Source organism: Rhinolophus sinicus, linkage group LG09 (assembly GCF_036562045.2).
Source record: "Rhinolophus sinicus isolate RSC01 linkage group LG09, ASM3656204v1, whole genome shotgun sequence".
Classification (NCBI taxonomy): domain Eukaryota; kingdom Metazoa; phylum Chordata; class Mammalia; order Chiroptera; family Rhinolophidae; genus Rhinolophus; species Rhinolophus sinicus.
Window position 1 is genome coordinate 37,280,356 of NC_133758.1, and position 25,935 is coordinate 37,306,290.

Here is a 25,935-nt window from a genome sequence, read left to right on the forward strand (position 1 = left end):
AAAGCAGGATAAGGGTGGGGGGTGATCTGAGAGCAAGCAGGCAGTGGAGCAGCATAACTAGCAAAAGCAATGACTGCAGAAAGCAAGGGATGTTTGGAAAATGACAAGTAATGCAGTTTACTTCTAACATAGGATTAGTTAAGATAAATTCATACCTCTTTTCTTCAGTTACTAGAGGACCTAACAGAGTACCTGGCATATGGTGAGTCTCAAGAAATAAATCTGCATTAAACAAATGCATGAATGATGACAGGTAAACTAAATAGGGAATCATCTATTGGAACTACATCTTGCAAAGTCTTGAGTGACAGGCTAAGAAGTTTGATGTTTACCTGGTAGGCAATAGAAAGCCATTTAAGACCTTTAAGCTTGAAACATGATTCCTATGCACAGATACAGAGCTAGCCTTACTATATTTAGATGAGTCAGGACAAGGTACATAATTTGTGGGACTCGGGGCAAAATACAAATGTGAGACCCTTTGTTCAAACGCCTAGTACATTATAGTAGATGCTTCTGAGAAATAAATTTACTCGGATCACTGTTAATTGTCAAACTTTGGGCAGATAGTAGCTATAAGAGAGTTCTAAATAATATTTAAGACAGCTATCATTATTGGATTTATTCTTTAATTGACATGATTTTGATCTTTTCTGGAATTAATTATTTGTATGCCAAACATGGACAGACATGGTGCTTGAGATAAAAAGGTTTTTCCTATGAAATACTGTTTTTTGTTTTGTTTTTTTTTAAATCATGTAACATGCTAAAGGCATGGAAATGTAACACTGTGTCCTCCTACTATATTTCATTCATTGTTCTCAAAATAATTTATTTTGAACCTCTTCATGAGCTCAAATTGGAACTAGTTAGTACATTGCTGTTTGGTTTACTAATATTCAAGTTACAGCAGTATTTATTTTGTTCAGTTTTTGTCTGGTGCTCACTTCGATTTAGGTAGTCCCCCAAGTCGTTTTTCATGTATCTACTTAATCTTCATGTTCCTATTCTACTTGCACTTATTTTACATTGTAGCAACATAATAGAAGTCTATCAAAAAATCACAATGAATTAATATAGCAGGGATTTGGAAACTGAAGTCTCAGGGCATATAGCCCTTATGATGTCAACAGATGTTCTAGAGTATTTCAGTAGCTTACAGCAGACTTACTGTGCTATCTGTATAGTGGTTAGTATTACAATCTATCAAGACATTATTCTCACTGAAGAAAGAATGCTAATTTTGCATTTCATATGAGTGTAGGAATAAGATTGGCCTTTTGAAAAAATTTTCTCTCCTGTTTTTTAAAAAAGTCACATATTTTTCCCGTCTTTGCATGTGAAGTACTTATAAAAGAAGTTCTTAGAAATGCTCGCATTTCTCTCACAGACATATCAAACCAGAGAAATGGAGACAAGACTATGTTCCGTGTGGGATCATTGCTTTTTAGAGCTATAAAGATATATGAGCGAACCACAAGGTACATTAGAGAGCATAAATGTCCCTCACTTATATTGTGATGAGAAAATTGGTGGTCAGAGTTAGCAATAAATAATGGTACCATTTCCATAAATGAATTCACTCATATTCATTCATTTACTCATTCAACAAATATTTATTTAGTCCCTACAGCACTGTACGTTTAGGCTGTCCCTGACATCAAGATCTTATAATCTACTGGAGGAGAAAAGTAAGTCAAGAAAAGTAAGCAAGGATTTCCAGTGAATTTGGCAACCTGAACTGATGTGAAAGAATTTCTTCCCTGACTCCAAACACGTAAAATGCCAGACAAAATACAACAAAAGCTTTCAAATGCAGCATGAAACAACAGTTGAAAACCTTTATATGCTAGAAACAAAGAGGAAATAAAAATGAGAAATACACACAGGAGCCAAAGCTGATACCATTCTTACATCCATATTTGAGGAGACATCTAGGACATAGGGCCCCATGCAAACAAAAATGTGGACTCATGACCATATTGTTGAAGGGATCTGGAAGAACCTGGCAATTATCCCAGAGATGCAACATTAGCAAGTAAGCCAGGGCCCTCAAGAATAAAGTAAGTAACCCAAAAGAATCTTGACTCCCTGGTTTACATACTATGTGCAAGTGGGATACAAATTTGACTCCCTAGTGGTACAGTTACACATGGTCCAGAATTGGTAAAGCACCTGGATATCATCGGAGGCAAACTCAAAACTACCATTTAAACTACCAAATATTTCCATAGCCAGGGACTTCTGTAATGTCCACAAAGAACTATCTCCTTTAAGGTGAGCAATGTTCAAAGATTAAAAACCATATGATGCTGTGAGTTGTTATGAGGGGAATCAGCATACATAACATAGAGGAAAGATTTTACTCCAAATAACTGGAACAATAAATAAGCTGCAAATAAAAAGACCTTAAGTGCATATTAAGTGTTCAAAGAAATACATGATTAGAAACTATAAGAAAAAACATAAGTTCAGAATGAAAAAATAAACGTATAGATATAAGGAAAAACGAATCATATTCTAGAATGAAAAAAAAAAGTACCTATTAAAATAAAATGTAGTAAATGGATTGGACAGAAGATTAGTAACAATTGTCAAAATTACCAATTTTGAAGGCAGATCTGAGGAAATAACAGAACGAAGTAGAGAGAAACTGAGAATTTATTTTAAATATCAGTTAAGTTAAAAGAGAAGGACATGGAAGTCCAACATATAGATAATAGAAGCTAGAGAAAGAGAAAACAAAGAAAAATAAATATTAAAATCAATAATTATTAGGAATTTTCCAGAATTAAAGATTCTGAGTTATGAAATGCATCAAATCCCAATTTGATAGAGATAAATAATTTCACACCTAGAAATAACATAATAGACCTGGAGGATACAAAAGACAAAGATTTAAACACTCCCAGAGATAAAAGAATGTTATTTGAACTGACAGTATACATCCTCAACAGGTATTAAAAGACAATAATTAGTATCTTCAAAGTGTTATTGGAAAATAACTGTCATCCTGGAACTCTATACCTAGCTAAACTATCATTTTAGAGTTAGGAAAAGAATAAATGTTTTCAGGCATATAGAGACTGAGAGAGTTTGCTCCATAAATGCCCTCAATGGGAGACCGAGACCAAGGATAACTCCTATCTTTCTGGCTTAGGCAACTGGATGAATATTGGTTTGCATTTACTGAGATAGGGAAGACAGTAGGAGTATGTCAAATTTTAGAGGTTTTGGAACATATAAATGGAGATGTTCAATAGACACTTAGAGCTGACAATTTTGCTGGAGTAGATTTGAGAGTCATTGATATTTAAAAGATATTTAAAGATATGGAAATAGAAGTGGCTGTCCAAGGTGATAATTATAAATGAGAATACAATGGGCCCTGGGTAAGAACTCTCAAGAACCCAATATTTAAGGAATAATTAAAAGAACATGAGAAAAAAACAGAAGAATTAATCAAAGAGATAAAAGAAAAACCAAAAGAAAATGATATCATGTGAACAAAAGGATACAGAATTACATACCAGTAATAAATCTTGGAGATGTCAAAGATATTAGAAACATCAGAGATGAAATAAAATAAAGACTTAAAATCCTTCAGTGGATTTACCCAAAAGGGGATTTTTGATGATCTCGACAAGAAGAGAATCATTGGAGTAGTGGAAACAGAAGACAATTATGAGTTGAGGATTGAATGGGAAGTGAGTGAGTGAAGACAGTGAACATAGGCAACTCATAAATCTTGGCTGTGAATGAGAGAGGGAGGACAGTAGTTGGAATAAAAATATAGGAAGAGGGAGGGTTTGATTTGTTATTATAAAGCAGACTCCCTCATGTTTAAATACTGATGGAGAAGATCTAATGGAGAACACATACGAGAGAAAGGAAATGATCTGGGGATTCTGGAGGGTTACGGGTTCAAGAACAACCACCTTGAAGAGGGAAGGGATACTTTTTCCATTATGACAAAAAGAATAAAGTAAGAATTGCATAACAGCAGGTGTGTTTGCAGAACTTTGAATGGGAAGCCCATGTAATGGTGTCTATCTTAATTTGTGAAGTAAGAAATGGGGTGATGTCCTTTATAAAAGGAGATACATATGCATATGAAATGCCTATAGTGAAGCATAAGAAAGAGAACTAACTAAAGAAACCCAGAAGAATTTCCAAGCATGCTGATAACCTGTTTGGGTTGGACACCATGAATTTTTGGTTGAGTACATATGAAAGTATGTATCTTATTTGTGAAATGTGTCCATTCACGTATTTCTTCACTCATTAGTCAAATGAAAAGTTAGAGGTGAATTGATCCCAGAATGTGATTTACCAGTTAAACAGAAAGACAAGGATGTTGAGGCCGTAAGACAGGGTTTAAAGTGATGGACTGTGGGGAAAATAGCACTAATTTACTTTGCGGTATTCATTTATAGATCTAAAAGGAGCAGAATAACTTTAGACTAAGTTTTTATTATTTTTTCACTTTTGATAAGAGAAAATAATGTTTCATATGTTATGACTGGCATAACTTTGTTCAATGATCAAGAATCATTTTTAGTAAATGATTGGCACTGTATTCCATACAGAAATTATTTTTGCCACTCTTTATTCCCCTTATTTTCTCCAGATGAATTTCCACAAAATATTTGTACTGTATATAGACTCTTATCACTTCATTATTTTCCCTTTTAGGGCCATGATTTAGATTGGGAGAGAGAGAGGAGCAGGCAGTGAAAGTTGGAGGAAACGTTTATGAGAGTCTTCTTTGCATGGGAGACAGGAGAAACGCTCCTTTAAAAAGAGTAATCCAAAGTAATATAATATGCAATAGTTATAACTTGCTTGCTTTCTCACAGATTTTTTAAAAATTGCTTTGAGTTTCAGTACCCAGACCATACCCCAGTTTCGCTGCATTAAAATGATTAAGGGGCAGAAGGGCTTAATAAACTAAACATTGGGTGGGTAGTCCTGTGGTAATCAAATGGCTTGTCAATCTAACTATATTAAACTTAACATTCCAAAACTCACAGTAACTACTCCTTTTTAAATTCTACTTTTATGAAGGGGTACGTAGGGCCTATAGAAAAACGAAGATAAGGAGTAGGACTAGAACCACTGAAAACAATCCACTTCTTCATAAAAATAGATAAAAGAAAAAGAAATACCTTGGGTACTGCCCCACCAGTGAAATTGACAGAATTGGGTTAGTAGTTGAAGTCCTTTGACCTGGTTATAGGAAAGCTTTTTATTTTCCTTTTCTTTCTTTCTGTTTTTTTTATTATTATTTATTTCTGAAAAGGAGGAAAATGTCAGGCAGTAGAGTAGTGTTGTTACTGCCACAAAATATTATTAAAGCATAACTACCAAACCAGAAAGCATTGCCCTGTAAATTTAATGCAATGTCAGTTTTGATCTAGGCATTTTGCTCTCCAAAGAGATGCTTAGTCTTCTAAACAAAATTGAACTGAATGGATTTCAAAAAAGTCTGTTGTAGTCAAGTGTCAGTACAGTTTACCAGCCAAATAATCAACTAGAGACATTCCCATGAGTGAGTATGAATTTGAAATTTTGGTTTAACTATGAAAATATTGATTGGGTAGTGCAATGATAAATGACACTACTTTACTTTCAAGAAGGCAATTAGAAAATTGAGTCATTACTACTTGAATTTAGTTTCTTACAAAAAAAAAATCTTTCTCAATAAAAAAATAAAATCAGAGGGATCAAGACCAAATGAGATCATACACATGAAACAGAAATATAAGGCTTGGTTAGAAATAATCACTCGCAAGACTTGGAGATATTTACTAAACATGGTGATTTCCTGGAAGTCATGATATTTTCAAAGTTTAATTAAGACCTTTTTAGTTAATCTTCTTAGCTTTGACTTAATTATCTTTTTAATAAGCAGATAAATACACATAAGAAATTCAAATCATTTGGAATATATAATGAAACATAGCTAATGAAAAAAGATGACTAGATTTACGTGAAATTGTATGTAAAATATCTCCAACTAGTGAAGGCAACTCATTAAAAAAATTAATAAATAAGGTATATTGTGAAATAATAAATAGGAGATGTGTGAATAATTTAGGTATTTTAAGGCTAGTGTGATCCTAGTAGGTTTAAAATTATATTGATTTTTATTTTATTGTGGCTTGAAAGTTGTGAACTTAGATTTAGCATTTATTGAGAGTATAATTTTCAACATTTCTTTTCATTTTTATAACTCTAGTAGATAACTGTTATTTATTGCTTCCATCTTGAACACAAGGAGATGAAAATACAGAGAGAAAAGCAATTGGCCCAGATTATATAACTGTTAAGTAAAAAAAAAATGAGGATCCAAATGCAGACCCTCTCTCTACTTTTCTGTATTAACTCCTAACAATTAATACTCAAAACATGCAAATGAGTAATATTGGCCTTTCAACATGCTCTTTTCCTTTTGATTTTGTTTCCCAGATTCAAAAAGTCCTCTACCCTCTTGAGTTACCTATTTTTTAATATCCAAATAAATGGACTGTTCCTTCATCCTATAGAAAGTCCAGTGACCTCTACTCCCTCCCCCAGGGAGCTTATTATTTCTTCTGGTCATCATCATTTTCTGCTCATGCCAAATTTTTCATCCTACTTCATGTATTATCTCCTAGAACAAAACACTCTCCCAGCCAATATCAGTCCAAATATGGTTCATAACCTTTTGCCATATGTTGTATTAGGATACAGTACCATTATGCCTCTTCAACTTTTGTTGGGGGGTTAAAAAAGAGGGGTTCAGCACAGCCCAGAATTGGAAACAATATTGAAAGTAGTTATTGTGGTTCCAAACATTTGTTTGCCATTTCCTAAATAGGGAATTTCTTATTGGTTGCATTTTTCCTTACGTTCTAACTGATCACCATATCCGTGTATTCAACCTGGCCCTCTCTTTTTAGACTGTTTTTTCCCTTTATTTTTTTCAGGGTCATTTAACCTCTCAAAAAAAAAAAAAAAAATAGTGAACAACTCCACAATTCCTCGTATTTCATTACAGAAAAATCCACCTTTCCTTTTCTCTACATTCTCTCAACTAAACTATCCCAGGAGTCTCATTTTCATAACTAAAATGGATTTTTAAGGCACCAGGGAATTTTCCTAAAGAACCAGTTTCTCCAGAGACGGCATTTGCCACTTGCCTAGAAGGAAAAAAAGTAGCTGTCATTTGTTTTGTTTTAAAAAGCAAACTTTCCTGTTATATTAGTCTTTTTTACACATATTTATTTTTACACAGTGGCTATGAAAGATACCAGAATGATCAAAACAAGTCCTAAAATTCTTGGTTTTCCAGAATTAGGGAAAAAAATACCCCAAAGACCCTTGTATTCCTTTTAAAGTAGACCAAAGCCAGATTAAATGTATTAAAAGCTGGCTGTGAAGTGTTATTTACCTTGCAAACGTCCTTAATATATATGTATTTTAATTCCATTACATGGAATTATCCAGTCTTAAGGGTAAAATGCTAAGATGTTTGTTGAATAGTTTTCTGTCACTTAAGCACAGGAAGAAAAGCTCCAGGTGGTGACTCTTCTTTCTCTCCCCTCAAGTTTATACATTAAAGCCCTTATTTGTATGCAGCAAAAATAACATCTTGCCAGGGGATATGTATTCCCATATGCCCTGCTAAGGAGGTGGTATATGATGCTTGAAATGTTTGAAATGACAAATAGCCTAGCAGGTCTGGCCTCTTCCCCTCCTGCCCTGAGCTGCTGGCAATCTATTTTAAATTGTTTGTGCATTGTAGGGTGAACCATGTACCCACAAGTGCCAACCTCACCCCAAGCAGTGTCCTACTGAATATGGGATTAAGTGAGAGTCTCTGGGGACTATCCAGAGAGGGAAAATGCACATCACCACCAGAGGCACCATCGGTTTAACAGAAGAAACCTCTACGTTCCATGCTTCTTTCAAATGATGTCATGCAATTCTGTCAAATATCTCTGAAATGGCAAAAAATAAAAATATGCACCAACCACATTTCTTTAGATGAATAGTTCACCCATCCAGAGGGGCATCATTTAGATGCCAAGAACAATATCTAGATTTTTGAACTATCTTGAGTCGAGATAATTCAACTCATTTTTGCCATTTTATTTAAAGCTCAAATAGTGTTTTCCGCTACAAAAATGTCACTGCTGTGAGTCCCAGGGAACACAATGGTGGGCCTGTGTTAATCATGGTGGCATCCAGATGGGGGGGTGGCATCCAGATGGGGATTCTTATTGGAAGACAGAGGTAGCAACTTGGCCCCATAATGCTGACTCCGTGAAAATGATGGCAAAATTCACAACCTGCATTTTTTTTTTCCCACTGTAAGGCTTAGGCTTAGCTATCATGAGTGTGTGATCTGGATTTACAATATTTTTCTTCGCCCTGTGAAATGACTCTTTTCTATATATATGTCTAGTATCACTTTTCCAGAATATCTAACCAGCTTCTCAAGAACTGAGATCATTAACAATTGTCACCCCAATAAATTTTAAAAAAAAGAGCTGATAAAGGGTTCAGGGATAAATCTCTTAGGTGTCCCTGAGAATGAATATAAGTGGATTGTATACATGTGGGACTGACATCTCCTCCTCCCAGAGCTACCTCAGGTAAGAGGAAAACAATGCTATGAAAGGTGTACAACCCTCCATCCTCAGCCAGATTTAGCTATAATTTTTCAATTGGAGGACAAAATCAAAATTTAAAAAATAATAATAATATGCAAATCACCTCAAAACTTTTTTTTTTTAATCTGTAGCAAATAGTACATTGGGGAATTGAAAATCAAAGTGACAGATTGGGGCTATGTAAGCAGCCAGTTCAAATAATTTTATGGGAGAAAAAACATATTTTGCACAACAAAAGAAGAAGAATAGAATTGTCCCATTTCTAAAGGACTTCAGAGAACGTTTTATACAAATGACAGTGGATCATCGATATCCCATAATACCATGCAAGGAGAAAAGGCTAACCCTGTCCCACTTTATTTACTTCATACCAGGATAGTACCTATTAAGAATTTTTTTCAATATACAAATAAATTTAACAATGATTCATTTATAAAGAAATTTGAATTTCACTTATTTGTATTTTACCCTCTTAGAGTAAGCATTGTTAAGTGTATTTGAGATAGGAAATTAGGAACTAAACAAATAAAAAGAATACATTAAATCAGTCTGTGTTTCTCAATTTCATACAGAAATTAAGCTGATGTCACCGAAAATCTGAGGGAGCACACATGGTAAAACAGTGTGATCTTTGAAAGTCCTGGATTCAAATCCAGAATCTAATACTTACTGGGTAATCTTCAGTCAGTTCACCTTTTTGAGCTTCCGTTGTTTTCTCATTTATAAACTGTAGATAAAATACCTCCCCCTACCTTCCCTCGTACTGCTGTGAGAATTCAATGAGGCATCTTTACAGGAACTACCCTTGGTGTTTAGGTCATTGCAGACCTGCTCCTATAATTCCTGGGCCTGGGGCAAGAGAACCAGTGTAGGTGTCCTGTTCTTTCTATCTCCTTTACCAGTCCTCCGTCACAACCCCTCCGGCACTGTGAGCAGCCTCGTGCACATGCGCCGGGACCGGTCTGCACGAACATCAAAGCCCCACGCATCCTTTAAACATCCTGCAGTAGTGCATCAATAGTGCAGCAGTGGTGCAGTCTGGTTCCATCCTCTAGAGATCTGATCTGGGAAGAAGGCCCATACAGACCCTGCAGGGCCTCGGGGATGTTTGGCCAAGAATTCTGGCACTCCGGGTACTCAGTGTGTAATCTAGGTAAGGCATGGATTCTGGGCAAACACCTTGGCCCTTCTCACTCTTTGTGGAGGTTGTGTCTGGAAGAGGGCGAGTCTCCAAAGTGCAGCTCCCGGTTGGGAAATAATCTCAGCCCTACAATTCCTGGGACTGTCTTAAAGGCAATACTCTTTCCTTCAGGCACTTTTGTTTATTTTGTTTATTTAGCATAGATTCTTTAGCTAAATAATTATTTAGTGTTACCAGTTTATTTAATATAGAATACATATTATTTTGTGGTTGGCCTGTGTAGAAAGGGGGTTAAATAGGCTATACCAAGAAATCCTGAGGTGGAGGGGTTCCATGATACATTGGTTCAGAGCCGCAGTGACATCATCCTGGGGGTGTGCTCCCTTCAGTTCTCCTTGCAGTGTGTTGGTTTTAGCCTCTTATTCCAGGCGTCATACCCAGATGTGACAACATCCACTGAAAGAAAAGATGTTTTCTCCCATCTGTCTCTTTATTGGCAAGAGAACCTTTTAATGAAATTCTTCAACAGAATTCCTCTCACGTCATTGGCCAGAAATGTCAAGCAACCACCTGAAGCAAGAGGAATGAGACCACGATGATTAGTTTACATCCATCATGTTTCATCCATGTCATGTGAGAGGAGGGTTGGGTACCAGCATAGAACTCATGGAGAAATGACTAGAGGGTAGGCACTCAGCTATGTCTGCCATAGTCAATAAAGCTAGAAAGTTACTCCCTTCCCCTCTGAATGCCAGAGTCTTAGTCTTGTGCAAATCTGAGCTTCCAGGGGTGGAAGACAGTTGGGAGAATCTTCTCAATGTTCTCACTCCCTTCCTGTGCTCACCTACACCTTCCCTATGCTTCCTGTGCTCTACTTCCTGTCTTTCTGGGTGGGCTGTGTCAGAAAGAGCAACATTCTGCACTGTGTTAGCACCTGGCTTGTTTATTCTGAAGTCAGCATCTCACACTGAACACCAATAAATGACTTTACCAGAAAAATAGCTTATTGCCTTAGGTGGTCAGATGATATTTATTTCTCTTGCCTCCTGGAGTGTCTCCACTCTGTCTCTATTATTAGGTAAAGGCCCTCTTCTAGTGCCCGCTGGAGGCCACATCCATTGAGCCAATCTATAGACTCCTCTTTACAGCTCTTCCCTTGACGGTGAATTTCTTGTTTATTCTCTACAGTAGCATTGCAGACATAAAATTCCTAGCTTTCCACCCATCATGTAATAGGCACGCAAAACATTTGCTCTCTTTTGCTTTCTCATAAGTATACAAGTGTTGGTGAGCTTCTTTTCCTATTCAAAAAAATGTACTAGATAATTAACAATTTTTCAAGTAAATTTAGGTAGTCAAATTTAGGTTTACAGAGGACAGTTTTATAAGATTACAAAGTACATTGCAATGCCTGAAAGCAGTAAATCAATATCCACTAATCTAAGCATACTTTCCTTGTTTTCTTCTTTTGGTCCATGGGATGTGAGCCTCCCTGGATGTCCAAGGCCCAACCCTTTGATACAGGTCAATGTGAAGGAAAAGATGAATAAAATGAGGATTTTTTTAAAGATGAAAAAAGAAAAACTTGGGGTTAGCATGAATCAAAACTGTACTGACAACTCAAAGAATAAAATGAAACTCACCTCTGTCCTCCAGCAGCTTTCTTCACAAGCTAATGAGGTGATGATTAAGAGCTTGGGAGAGAGAGCAATGAATTGTGGTCCTTTTCTCCAGATGAGAAGCTGGGCAGGATTGTGTGTCTGTTGATCAAGTAAACTGCTATTTAAAGTGAACGTACTCTGATTTCACAAGCATAGATTGTGATGGGACTCCTATTATTACCTTTCTTAATGAAATGTTGCCTCTTCTTGTCTTCTACAGAAAATTGACCCTAAATAATATTAGGGTTAGCTCTTAATTCAATATAGATTCTACTAATTTATCCTTTCTAAGCAAATCTACCCAGGGAAAATAAGATAATTTTAAATTATTTAGCAGAAATTGCTGTTGAATCTTTCTAATGTTTCAGTTCAGGGGGTTTCTATAGAATTCTAATTGTAAACAGAAAAGTTTTTGAAGCCTGGGTGAATAATTTAAATGTTGTCTCAAATGGGTGCCCCATTTGATGGTTTACAAGTTCTAAATTTCTAGATAACTGGCAAGTTTCCATTTTACTTTGGTTGATAACCTGGACATGGGGTAATATTGTAATGCTTTTATAAAACCAAAATATTTTTAATTTACGTAGATGTATATGTATACTACATGGATTAACCACACTCCTAATAATAATAGGTCTTATTCTGAAGAACAAGTTTAGATGCTAAATGCTGGATAGTGGAACATATTTATTGGTAGAATTGAGCAAACTCTGTTAGGAAAGACAAACTCTAGGTGAGCCCTGCTTTAAGGAGAAAGATATCAATATGTATTGGTATCTAGGTATTAGCAGACATATCAATGAATATTCTCACTATGAAAACAGTAAAAGAGCTGTTTTTTCTATATTGCAGTGTAACAAAGTATGCAAAACTTAATAGTATAAAACAAGCGTTTATTTTGCTTGTAGTGTTTTGGCTTAGGAATTTGGAAAGGGTTCAAGTGGACAGGGTGTCTCTAATCCAAATGTTGTCTGCTGAGTTGACTAGAGCAGGAGGATCCACTTCCAAGATAGTTTCTTCATTCCCATACGTCTGGAACCTGGGTTGGGATGGCTGGGACAGCTAGCTGCTGGTCATATCTGGTTCAGGCAGCTCTCTTTCTATGTGGCCTCCATGTATGACTAGCTTGAGATTCCTCACAGCATGCTGCTCTCAGAGGAGTATGACTTCTTACATTGTGGCTGGCTTCTCCCAGAGCAAGTCTTAAGAGACTCAGGAAGTGGAAACTGCCTGATTCTCAAGACCCAAACCTAGAAACTGGCATTTCTAACATATTGTGAGTTAAGCAATTTACTAAGGCCTGGACAGATTCAATAGGAAGAGAATTCAACTTTGCTTCCTGGTCATTTTTATTCTAGCACAGGAATGAATGAACATACCGTGTTTCCCCGAAAATAAGACCTAGCTGGACCATCAGTTCTCATGCATTTTTTGGAGCAAAAAATAATATAAGACCCGGTCTTATTTTAATATAAGACCAGGTCTTTATATTATAATAATATAATATAATATTAATATAATATAATATAATACAATATAATACTGGGTCTTATATTAATTTTTGCTCCAAAAGATGCATTAGAGCTAATGGTCCTGCTAGGTCTTATTTTCAGGGAAACATGGTATTATGAAAAGGTTCTTTATTTTATAAAATAATTCATTCCTGTTTCTTTTATATAATGAGCATTCCAAAGATATTTAGACTATTATGTCATTTTAAAATAATTATTCACACCTAACTTACTAGAAACACGTTATTACACAAAGGAAAGTACAAATGCACACATCCCTACTTTGGTCAGTGGTTAAACTCGCATTCCCATTTTCAGAAATATTTAAGAACTGGGAATCAATGTGTGTTTTTATGTTTTTGTTTTTTATTGTTGTTGTGGTTGGGTTTGCCAATCTGACTTCAACATCTAAAGGTCTTCCAAAAAACTCTGCCAACAAATGACTGCCTCAGAATGAGGTTCTGAATATCAAAAGGTTTACTCTAAGATTTAATTCACCCAGGCCAGTGTTGGGAATCTGAAAGAACTGTTGCTTGTCACATTAATTATGAGCGTGTCAGGTGGTTCTAAGTGGGAAGAAATTCTGTACTTGAGAATTTCCAAGACAACATAAAACTATTGTTTCTCACACTGATTTTACTATCTCTTTGCAGAGGGGTCAGCTCAGAAAAAAAAATCTTTGAGCGTTCAGTTTTTCTCAGGCTTTCTACACTCTATGACAATGGCAGACCCCAGAGCTGGGGAGTACAGATGGAGTGTCAGCTCTGCCAAGGCAGATGGTCAACCTCAGAGGCCCAGATCTATCTGTATCAATATGTTTCTGAGGGGCCAGTTTCTGTACCTCAGCACACACTGTCTGGTGCTCACAGCACGCCGTGTGCTCATAATGGCTCTCTTTGCCTAAACATCCTAGCAACATATCAACCAACCAGATAAAAACAGACAGAAGAGCAAGTGGAGTTAATCTAAGCTTGCAGGAGGGCAGTGAGAGTCTCATCATGCAGTGTCTGCTGAGGCCAGTGCCATGTCAACATCGGCATAAATCCAGGCATAAATAATAAAATAAACTCCTCTGCCTTTTCATACTATTGACCAAACAGAAGCTATGCAGTTTCTGCAATTTTATGTACACCACTTTATTTGGTTTTGAAATTGGCCTAGTTAAGCTTTTCTGTTTCTGCCGTACAGTAGAGTATTTAAAATCTTCTCACATACCTATTTATGTAGTTTCCTTTGGTTTTATTAAAGGATAGTTTTTACCTATCTAACTGAAGAGATCATTGGATCTTGAAAAAGTCAAGTTACTTGTTCAAGGTCCTGCTACTTGTTGCAAGAAGTAATTTCTCACAATGAGGTCTCTTCTGATTTCTAGAAAAGCTCTCCTTTTCTATTTAGACCATATCAGACTGCTGACAGTTCCATAGCTGCTGCTCAATACAAATTGCACATGGGGATTTGAACCACAAACCTTAAATTCTATAATTGTGTCATCTTAGCTCATAGTTGGGGAGAGTTTTGCCATGTCAATTTGTGTTTCATCAAATCAATTTATGACAGAGGAGGAAAGGAAAGCAATTCACTAAAATGGAGCACCACTGAGCTTTATAGTATTTGTGTAAATGAAGCCATTGACCTTGAGAATATCAATAATTATCCTATGTTACTAGGTACTACCTGACATGGAATGTTCGTAAAGAGAAGCACCTAGCAATACACTATATTGCTGTGTCTCTGGACTGACATGATGACATTATAAACATGAATGCATCATGCTCTCAAAACATTTAGGATTATTATTAAACACATCATTTTATTTAACCCTCACAATGACTCTGTGAACTAAGAACTAAAATTACCCCCATTTCGGATAAATACAATATGAGCTAGAGAGGTTAACTGTGGTGCTCAATATTCCACATTGAGTAAGTGGCAGGCTGCAAATCTGAGCTCTTCACCACTCTATAGAACTGCCCTTCATCACCATAGCCAGTAAGCTCAGAAAAGGTACTTATCTCTGGGTTCATATTCCAATCCTTCCAATCATTAACTAGAACCTTATGATTGTTCCAAAATATTTCTGAACCTCTTCCTCTACTAGAAAATGGAAGTAATTATCACTCCATGAAGTTACTGTGAAGATTAAATTGAATAATATTTAAGTGTCATTAGAGTACCCAGTTCACAGTAGGTACTAATAAATACTGAACTACTAAAAAAAAAAAAAAAAAAAAAAAAAATCCGAAGTTTGAAGGTCATTGTGGCAGAAATCTACTCCTGAAACATTGCAGTTGATTCATTCAAACAAATAATTTAATAAATTATACAAAAACAGTTTAAAAAGTCATTAAAATTTATTGGGGTGACATTGGTTAGTAAAATTACATAGGTTTCAAATGTACAATTCTGTAATATATCATCTATATATAACATTGTGTGTTCACCATGCAAGGATCAAATACTTGATGATGGAAGGAGACCTGACTCTGGGTGCTGAAATATTTTTAACAGAATAATTTATTCACGTCAAGTAGCCCTCAAAATCTAGGAACTGATTATATATGGCTTATGGTGCTTCCTTCCCTTTCACCCCATTTAGTTTTGTCCTCTCATTATTTATGCCACTTTGTAGTTCAGTGATTTGGCAAAGTTTTAAGCAATTTGCACTAAGTTTCCTTACCTGAAAATGGGTATAATGTTTATAAAGTCTCATAATACTGTGAGGATAAAATGAATCAATCCATATAATATGCTGATAACTGACAAGCATGTAGACATTGCCCAATAAACATTAGCTACTATTATTAGCATGATTATAATAATAGCACCTTGCTAATATCACTTAGAAACAATAATTGAAGTAAAACTCAAATTGATTCTGTTTTCAGTTGAAATATTAGACAGATAAGCAGATATCTTGTACACACACACACACACACACACACGCACATGAGACAGAAAAGAACAAAAAGGAACATGTAATGAGAAGATAACTCTGCTTTGTTCCCAGGGTTGCATAGTTCAGAGGTACCCATGTTTGAGATGGGAAGTCAGTCCAGCTAATTCCGAAGTCCATGTTCATTTCACTAGATTATACTGCTTCCTATGGGAAGAGATTCTCTAAGATAATCTTGCATGGAAGTGGATTTTATATATTCATATTCTCTCATTACAATGGGTAAGCAAGAATCTTTGGTATAGAAGTACCCAAAACAGCAACAACTTTTTAAGGTGTGGATAAAGCCTTTTTTTCTTTTATTACTCAAACGCACATTATGAAGATTACTTTTCTCATAGTCTTGCATTAAAATAGCTAAACATGATAATAATGGTAACATGTGTTTAAGGTTGACTCTGCAAATCAACTAACACTGTACCTGGTTACCCTGTCTGCAATTGAGACATTCGAAGTGAGTATATCTTAAAGACCCTTCCTCTTTAGGTCCCTATGAAGGAAACAGAATTAAAATCCTACATCTTTCCACTTTTCCTAATTGATGCAGAGGTATAGAAATACTACAGATTCTCATTGTCCAAAGCCAGCATTTTTCAGTTCAAATCTAGTTGAAACAAAAACGACATTAAAAAATGCATGGGAGTTAGCATTATATCTGGTAGTTCTATTATTCCCCTCACCCACACCCCCCACCCTTTTTTTTTAAATAACTAGCATTTACACAGCAATTTTCTTTCTCATGACTCTATGCCTTCTTTATAGTATGTTTTGCCAAAGAAACATCGGACATAAATGAACATTCTCAGGTATCCTAGCAACAGGATGTGATTAATAATACTTCTCAGAGCAGGGCAGATAAAATGCCTGCCAGTGAAGGCAAACTCAGAATTGGCTATTGAGAAATTGGTAGTGCAGTGAGGGAAACTTGATAAGATTCTAAAGCCGACTTTATTATACAAAGATGGAGGCAGATTGAAGGGAGAGTATGTTTTAGAGACGAAACTATATCTGAGTATAAAAACACAGTACATATACATATATCACATATACATACCTATATGTAGTGCAAGTATATATATATGTGTGTACATATGCATATATATACTATATGTTATATGTATACATATAAATTTGTATATATGTATACACAAATTTTCTTTTTCCTTAGACATTACATAAAATATTGGGTTGTGATACAAATGCCCCTACTCATTATTGATGAGACACATTAGATTGCCATTTATGTGCCTATGGTTTTAAAAGATCAGAAATAATGACTGTGATGAAAGAACTGCTTCCTTACTGAAGTACTGAAATGTGCTATAAATTGATATATATTTAATGTTTCTCCATGGAACAATATCAACAACCTCAAGACTAAAATAGCTTTTTAAAATGTCAAGACTCAGTTTGTATAAATAAATAGCCATGAGATGTGGAATTTTAATGTTAGATTAAAGACATTTTCTCAGAAGAAAAGTTTTACCCTGCCAATTCCATTTTTATGAGATTACGGTCCGTTTTTATTCCTCACAGGTTGAGTGCATCCAGATTTAAACAGAAGTAAAGTGCAAACTATTCTTTAATGTTTTGTGTTTAAACTCGAATCTATGCTAAAATAAAGTACCACTCAGGCAAATGCATGTTCATTATTCTGAAGGCCTCTCTGTTATTTTATCACCTGATTTTCTAACATAATAGTTTTCTAGGCTGTCTGTTGTAATGTAAATGCCTGGTAAAAGCTCTGTTCTTGGTTGTACCTGCACTCAGTGGTAGCAGTACTAAAATTTGCTTTGTGTTCTCTAGCATTTTAAGGAGGGTTGGAATATTACATAACTCTTTGTGTGTCCACTCCATCCCAAGCACCTGTGTTCAAGACACCATGAAGTATCAGGAGACAGAGGGGCATAGGATATATCTCTTGCCCTTAAGGAGGCCACAGTCTAGTTGGGAAAACAACCTGCATCTCATTATGAACCCAACACTGGAGTTAGTGCCATGGCAAAGTTATAAATAAAGGGCTATAGAAGCACAGATTAATTCTGCAGGGAGTAGGGAGTTGAGGGAAGTGGCACAATGCAAAAGCTTCACAAAAGGGCTGGCATCTGAGCTCAGCTCTAAAGGATGAGCAGGGATCTGATACAGACGACATGGCAGGGCATTTCAGGAAGCAGGAATAGCAGGAACAGGGTGGCAGTTAAGATGGAAGATTGAACTCCTGGCATAATCGGCAAGTGTTCTGTATGGTACTTGAGGGGTGGTAGCAGTGGTAGGTGGGTCATGGCCAAATTTCATATTAGGAAATGTGGATTTTAATTTTCAGTAGAGCTCAGACTGCAAAAACCCTCCATAAAAGCAATGAAGTTGATTAGGAGCCTGTAGAAAAATAACCCCAAGAAGAAATATCAAGTTCATGACCTAGGGCAACGGCAGTGAGAAAGGAAAGGATACATCTGAAAGGCCCTGTGGAGAGAGAACGTATGGTCTAAGGGTGAAATTAGATGTGGAGGTCAGGTGAGAGGATGAAGCTGATGATTCTTAGGTTTCATGTTTGGATAACTGAGCAGATAGGAAGACAACTCTAAAGATAAGCAGTTTTGCAAGGGAATATAATGATTTAAGTTAAGCGCAGGTGTTGTAGCACAGTAGAAGATACAGGTAGAGATTTCCAGTAGGCTAAAACCTAGATAGGTTTTAGAGCTAGAGAAAGAAATCTCGAAATCATCTCTTTTCATGAAGGAGAACACAGAGAATAAGAGATAAGATCACCCATGCAGAGCAAGGTAAAGAGATCAAAAACGAAACCTAGAGAGTCACCCCCAGTGAAGCAGTGCAATCTCTGTGTCCCTTTATCACTTTATTCTTTTTTATTTAATCTAGCTTTTATTTTTCTAATTTGAAGTTTATTGTATATGTAACTAAGAATAGAAATCAAATTTGATTCCTGTAACAGAAATAATACCATAATAAAACTAATAAACAACACTTACACAACCCTCTACAGTTTACAGAGCCCTTTCATATATCACAGGGACAGAGAATTATTTAAGGTCTCAGTGAAAAAAACATCATCAGCAATGCCTTCCTGCCTCCCTTCTGAAACATTGAATACCAATATTTTGTGTGCCTTTGCTCCATTTCTTGCTGGCTCTTGGAATTATTATGGAATTATTTTCATATGGAATTATTTAATCCTCACAACATTCCAGATAAGCAGGTCTGATCATTCATCACTTTACAGGTGAGAAAGTCAGGGAGGCCAGTTGATTTGATGCAACTAGCATCACTGTAGTTATGTTATAAAGTGATAAATTAACCCAAACTTTCATAACAAAATTATCCAATAAGTGTTAATTATCTATTACTGCATAACAATTAGCAACACTTGGCAGCTGGAAACAATAAACATTTGTCATCTCGCAGTTTCTATGGGGAACTCTGGAGTGGCTAACTGATTGGTCCTGGATGAGGGTCTCCCATGCAGCTGCAGTCAAGATATCAGCCAGAGCTGAAACCATCTGAAGGTTTGACTGAGGCTGGGGACGGGTTGCTCATATGTCTGGCAAGTTGATGCCCACTGGCAGGAGGCCTTAGTTCTTCCTTGGTTGTTCACAGGAGGCCTCAATTTTTTGCCACGCAGGGCTCTCCATAGGGCTGCTTGAGTGTCCTCACAACATGTAATCTGGCTTCCCTCAGAGGGAGTGATCCAAGAGAACAAGATGGAAGCCACAATATTTTTTAACGCCCAACCTCGGAAGTCACACTCCATCATTTCTGCAAAATCCTGTTGGATACATAAGCCAGTCTAATTCAGTGTGGGTGGGAACTACACAAGCACAGGAGTACCAGGAGGAGGGAAGAGGAGGATATTTGAGGTCACCTTGGAGACTGACTACCACACCATATTATTTATCTCCAACAAATTCATTGTCTACTTGACTCATTCTTCTACATGAGTCAAATAGATGTTTTTCTTTCAACACTTTATAATTCGGGACTAAAATGCATGAAAATGAGCCCTCTAATATACAAAAATATATAATCAGATAGTAAACAGTGGCTTGCCCGATTAAAAAAACTTAAGGGTGCCCCATCGCACTTGGTAATGAATGAAGCCTTTAAATGGACTGTTCATGCCATTTATCTGTTTGAATCATTGAAATAAATTGCATCCAACAAGTCCTCTGGAAATCACCCAAATGAATAGAATGTGCCATTAATCAAGATGCCAGTTAAGTGAATTCTACATTTTTGGCAGCTCACAAGGGAACGACTGTGTATTTTCCACCTTGTATTTTAGGATTTTAAAAAGCATGAAGGGCTAGTAGAAAACCTTAAAGTTTATATGCAGTTTCCATGTGTTGCATAAACTCTCAGTAACTAGCTTCATCTGTGAAATGAATGATAGTTGACAAGACAGTGATGGCTGGAAGGGTGGCCCTCGCTTACCCATTACAAAACCAAGGCTGTCACCTCAGCAGTGGTGTGTACACACACCATTGAACTGGTGCAAAGTTTCTTCTCTAAGCCTGTAAACATGCTTACTAGCAGAAACAGGCTAGCAGAAGCCTTGATGTGGCTCCTGCGTATGCTGTTGTTTCATCTCACTCTTTTGCATGCTGTCAAATTTCATGAACAAGAAGCCATTTCTTCAGCGTCATCTTCCTTATCACCCTCTCTCTTGTGTTCTCCGCCCCCTCTCTGCTAAAACTGCTCTCTCACAATCTACCAGTGAACTTTGTATCATCAGACGCTGTTGGTATCCCCCATACGTCCTGAAATTTGATGTGTGGTACATGACTCTGTGGTCTGTTAATCTCCGTGGATCTCTGCTTCCGCTTCTTCTGTCTTCTCATGGTCTTACATCACAAACAAAAGTAGCGTTTTTTGTTTTCTTGGACATTGTCCTCAGCCCAGCCCTCTGTGCTGCCTGCCTTTACATTCCCATCCCCCACTAAGCTCCAGCCATCTTCTCAATTTTGATCTCTCACCCCAGCTCAATGTCCCTGTAGCACTTCAAACGCAATAAGTCTAGAATTGAACTTGTCATGCTCATTCCTACCACATTTTACCATTTCCCCCAATTGCTTTATCATGCCCAAAGTCACCTAGATAACCATTCATCTTGACCTTGCCTTGTCCCTTGCACTTCACATTGTGTAAATCCCTGGGCCCTGTAAATTCTGTCTTCCCTCTGTCTCTTGCATCCATCACTTCCCTTACTTCCACTCCCACTGCCGTACTCAATGTATATCTCTTACCACTTGAGGAGAGCCCTCTTCCTGTACAAAGCTACTAGTGTTGAAGTTCCTAAAGCAAGCTCTAAACGTGACTCTGCTTGCTCAAACAGTCTTGTCCTACATAGCCCGTACTATTTCCTTTGCCAAGAATCAATCCTTTCCTTATTTCAGATTCTCCAAGTCACAAGTATCTCTCCAGGTCCAAATCAAATGACACTTTACAACTTTATGGACTCCCCTTCATTTCTTCAAATAATTGCTCCATCCTTTCATATCATTAAACATTTGGTACCTTTAGGGGAACATCTCATTTCATATTGTATTGTCTGTCCTTTATCTTCCCAAGTAGGTTGTAAGAGGTCTTGGTGTTATTTTATTCAGATGTTTTTCCCACTATTTGTTCTATGGCGATTTGCACCTTGTCTGATTATTGTTGAGGAATTGAGTCTTACTAACAAGATTTTTAAAAAAACACAACAGCATATTGAATGCATGCTCGTTTATTTTTGACTCCCACCAATTGACTTGAGAGCATTTTCCATCTCTTTCAATTGTGCCCAGTCATCTCGAAGCATGCTCGACGTGGCTGAAGTAGTGACTGTTTGGAATTTGCCGTAGACGGGTCTTTCATCTTACTTGTATCATACTCTTACGGCCCCACACTGCAACTGATCTGCCACTTCTCATTTCAGGGAGAGTGGAGAAGAAAAGGGAACAAAAAGCAATTGCAGGTAAGATTTTTGAGTATTTGGCTCCAGCTCTATTTCCTGCTTTTATTTCCACTTAAAAAAAAAATCTATTTGCAGTTTAGAATTGAAGGAAACACTTTATGGTCCTTGACTTACTTGATTGTTATTAAATGAATTAAAATAAATTAATGCATTTAGCTTGTTCACTTTCATATCAATCATTTCCTTTTCATTTTGTCATTCTATTCAAAAGAAAATGAGATAAAATGTTATTTAATTTTTCACGATTACCTATTAAAAGGTAAGTCTTGCAACTACCAATTTTAAAATATGGAGGTTGTAATCATTGACAACCACTTTATTTTCTCAAATGTCTATGAATTTCCATTATTTTGCTTAAAACCACATCTGTAGTTGATGTTTTTCAGGAGAGTGTTAACTACTCAACTGGAAGAATTTTTACATTGTGGAGGAATTTTAAGAATATTTCCATTTCTAAATTCTAATATGCATCCAGAAATGAATGATGCTTTCGCACAATGCTATTGCACATAGTAGGGGTCAATATTTGTTAACTCGTAGAAAAAAATGTTTTTACATAATTCCATTACTTGGCTTTTGGCTTAGAGTCATGAGATAAGATAGAGTTTCATTTACTAAGTAAATCTTTGCATAGGAGCAGTCTCCCAGCTCTCAATGCCCAGGAATTGCCAATAGTCAGAGAAATTTGACATATATACCTACGCCCGTGACACTTCCCAAGTCTCCACCAATCTATGATGTGTGAGAGCTGCCAATATAAAGACACATTGCTCCCAACCACCATCTTCTTTCAATTTCGTGTTTTGTCTGGTACAAGACATTATGTGTGTTTCCAAACAATTAGTGTCGTCAGTAGAAGACTCAAATCTATGTTATTCTAAAAGTGTAGAAACAGCCTAAGCCCCTGTCTCTTTTTTCCTTCCCAACCTTAGCATTCATCTCAAACAAGTGGGCAACTTACTACCTGCACAACTTCTCTCCTAAATGTTATTGTTTGCATTCTCCTTATGTATCTTTTAAAGCCTGATAATGAATCCAAAAAAAAGTGGAGACAAGAAAGTGTCTGGTCTCCTCATAGACGTGTTTACCTCCATTATTGCTCCTCCGGGGGAAATTTAGACTGTTTCTAAAATGCTATTGCTATGATCCTGTAGTACTGGCTTCTTTAATTGCAGAAGCTTTATAGTTCAGAAAAAAACTAAATTGGTCTGTGTTAAACCAGATGTCTCTTTAAATTTCCTTCATGTCATGGATTCTAATATTCTGTGTGAGCAAAGTGACACAAAAAGACTAAAGACAGAGGCAGGACAAGAAGTCAGGTTTCTTCGCTGATTCTCCCACCATCCTAACCAGCCTTTCAAATCAAAGTGCTAGTCACTTTGCTACTGTGTTCAGTTTCTTGCTTAATAAAATGTTTTTCAACAATTGGGAAAAAAAAAATTTAAGGCAACAGATTCTTTGGCAGGGAACACTAGTCATCAGGGTTATAAGGAAACTAACTCCCTTTATTATGGAGTTAATTTGCCCCAACTCATTCACAGCTTTTTAATATGTCTGATATTTATGAGCAAGTGGAAAACCTTTCTAGAACAAGTGAAGTCAAGGATAACTAATGGACAGAGCTCAAACTATTGGGAAAATTTTTAGGCTCTTCATCATTTCAAAGAACACAAATCCTACCCTGAGGAAATCTATATTTGTAAATCTATATTTGTAAATATTCTGAGTTTTCAAAATTGGGATATAACTTTTGCCAATAGAGTCATAAATATCACCACATTCAGTGTTCGATGCTAGTCTGACTATATGCATCTTTAGATAAAATATATGCTAAGACACCAAGAAAATTATGGTCATCCCTGCTCTGACTTCCCGCCTGGACTTCTTTGTATCATTTTTTATTCCTTCTGCTCAGATTCTATGTCCTTCCTGCTGGATTAGGCAAGGTAGCCCACACCTTCTTGTTTATAGTGGGTCCATCTCCCAGCTATGGGAGATCAGTATTAGGTCCTGGGCCTTTTCAATCTACCCCCATACTGTTGTTCTAATCATGATTGGAAGCAAAGAATTACATATATATATGTATATGTATATATATATATACACACACACACATATATACGCACATATATATATTTGTGTCTAATATATGTATATATATACATCTATGTATATATAGATGTATATATATACATATACATATAATTATATGTATGATTATATATATACATATAATTAATACAGGGACTCCCAGGACCCTGGTGTTTTGGTTGGCTAAAGTTGGTTAAATCGTTGTTTAAAGAATCTTACACTAAGATGAAAGTTACAGAGGTAAGTTTTTGCTCGGGATAATAAATAACTTCCTGACAAGAAAACCTCTCCAGGACTCGAAAGAATGAGATTATATTAGTAAAATTGTACAGAAATTGGACCATCACCTGTAAGGGATGTTGATAAGAGATTCACGAAGAATTTGGTTGGATCATTCCTAAGACTCTTTCCAATTTTGTGTCTGTGATTCTACTTATCATTATTGCTTTATTGAAATGGCTCTACTACATGTATATGGATCAACACACACAAACACACACACACACACACACACAACCCTAAATGACTCATATTTCATTATATAACTGATTAACCTTAGATTAAGTTTCCAAACTTTAATCTAAGTTAGTTTCGACTGAGTTGCTCAATGGAACAAATAGTTACAGGGGCTAAGACTGTGAAATAAAATTGTCGTATAGTCTATTTAGCTTCCTTTGGGAAGAAAGTTGTTTGCACCAATTACACCCTGGTGTAGTTTCAAGTATAATGCATTTTGATAAGCCAGGAATAAGTCACAAGAGAATGTGCACCACCCGATATCATTTTTTTAAAAGCTGTGGTAAGCATAGCTGTTTTTGAAAAACAATGCAAAGCATACACCTCTTAACCCTGAGCTTGGAAACCCATGCCAAATTCATAAAACATGGCCAGCAAAATGAAAGCTAAATTTGGCTATTTGAGTTGATAAAGAATATTTTAAAATATGATGATATAATGATAAATAGACAGAATATCAGGAAGCAAGTTCCTGATATCATCAATTAGGTATTTGCCCTTGATTTTTTGAATGACCCAATTTCTTCACCTAAAAACTAGGGGGGAAAATGACCAGCTATATTCCATAGATTTTACATAAAAACTCCATTGTGTTTGAAGTACTTTTATCTTATCAGAAGAAAGATCCATTTTTGGATCAAAGAATTCTTAATAGTTAAAAACAATACAACATAAAATACAAAGAATCATTCTCACAAAGAAAGGTGCTTCATAAATTATTGTTTAGAAAAGGTTATATTTGAAGGCTTACTAAGGTAAACTATAGAGACACTGTCTGTTAAATATATATTGCTCCATTTTTTTCAAGAACACTTTCAAATCCACTTAAGTATTAAATAAAGAATAGTCTTAGTGGACCAGAAAATGGAACCATCAGTAGAGATGACAATGAGTATTTTAAAATGAAGTTGCATACTTTTCATTTCTGACATTAGAGCATCCCTAAAGTTAGAGATGTTTTATTCATTTGCGCAATTTGCAAAAAGTTACCGGTAATGAAGAACAGAGTTATTTTTTAATTCAACTCAAAAGGTGAAATTTATTATCAGAAATTCAGCAAATGGTAGGACATCTGCTCCTCAAGCTCAGTCTCTTGCTGCTTACTTTTTGACTAGGCTTTTTGCTTTTTTGAAATGTTCTAAAACAACAATAGCACCTCCATTTTCAAACATTTAACAAACATTAAACATGCATTTATTCAGGTTAAAAAAAAGTTAAATAGGCAATAAGTAAATTCTTCCATCTGTGAGGGAATAGCATGTTCATTTTCTGATATGTTATTCATTTACTAAATGTGAATTTTCAAATAGATGCATATTTAGAATGATTTTTCTCTGTGCTATTACTATTTTTGTAGTGCTTTTTGCCATGGTTCCTATACACTATGAAAAACTCTCAAAAACAAACGTGAGAAGACCTCATTTGTAATTG

The 25,935-nt window shown here is 36.1% G+C and overlaps 1 protein-coding gene across 4 annotated transcripts in view; it reads left to right on the forward strand.

Annotated features, from left to right (window-relative positions):
* CHST9 (carbohydrate sulfotransferase 9) overlaps positions 1 to 25,935 on the forward strand; it is a 236,358-nt gene that overhangs the window by 90,590 nt on the left and 119,833 nt on the right. For 2 of the 4 annotated variants that reach the window (XM_074340203.1, XM_019741275.2), the window contains exon 3: positions 21,859 to 21,897. The exons of the other annotated variants lie outside the window; for them this stretch is intronic. In XM_074340203.1, the coding sequence (XP_074196304.1) occupies positions 21,859 to 21,897 (39 nt within the window). The remainder of the gene's footprint in view (positions 1 to 21,858; positions 21,898 to 25,935) is intronic. 4 annotated transcript variants of the gene reach the window in all.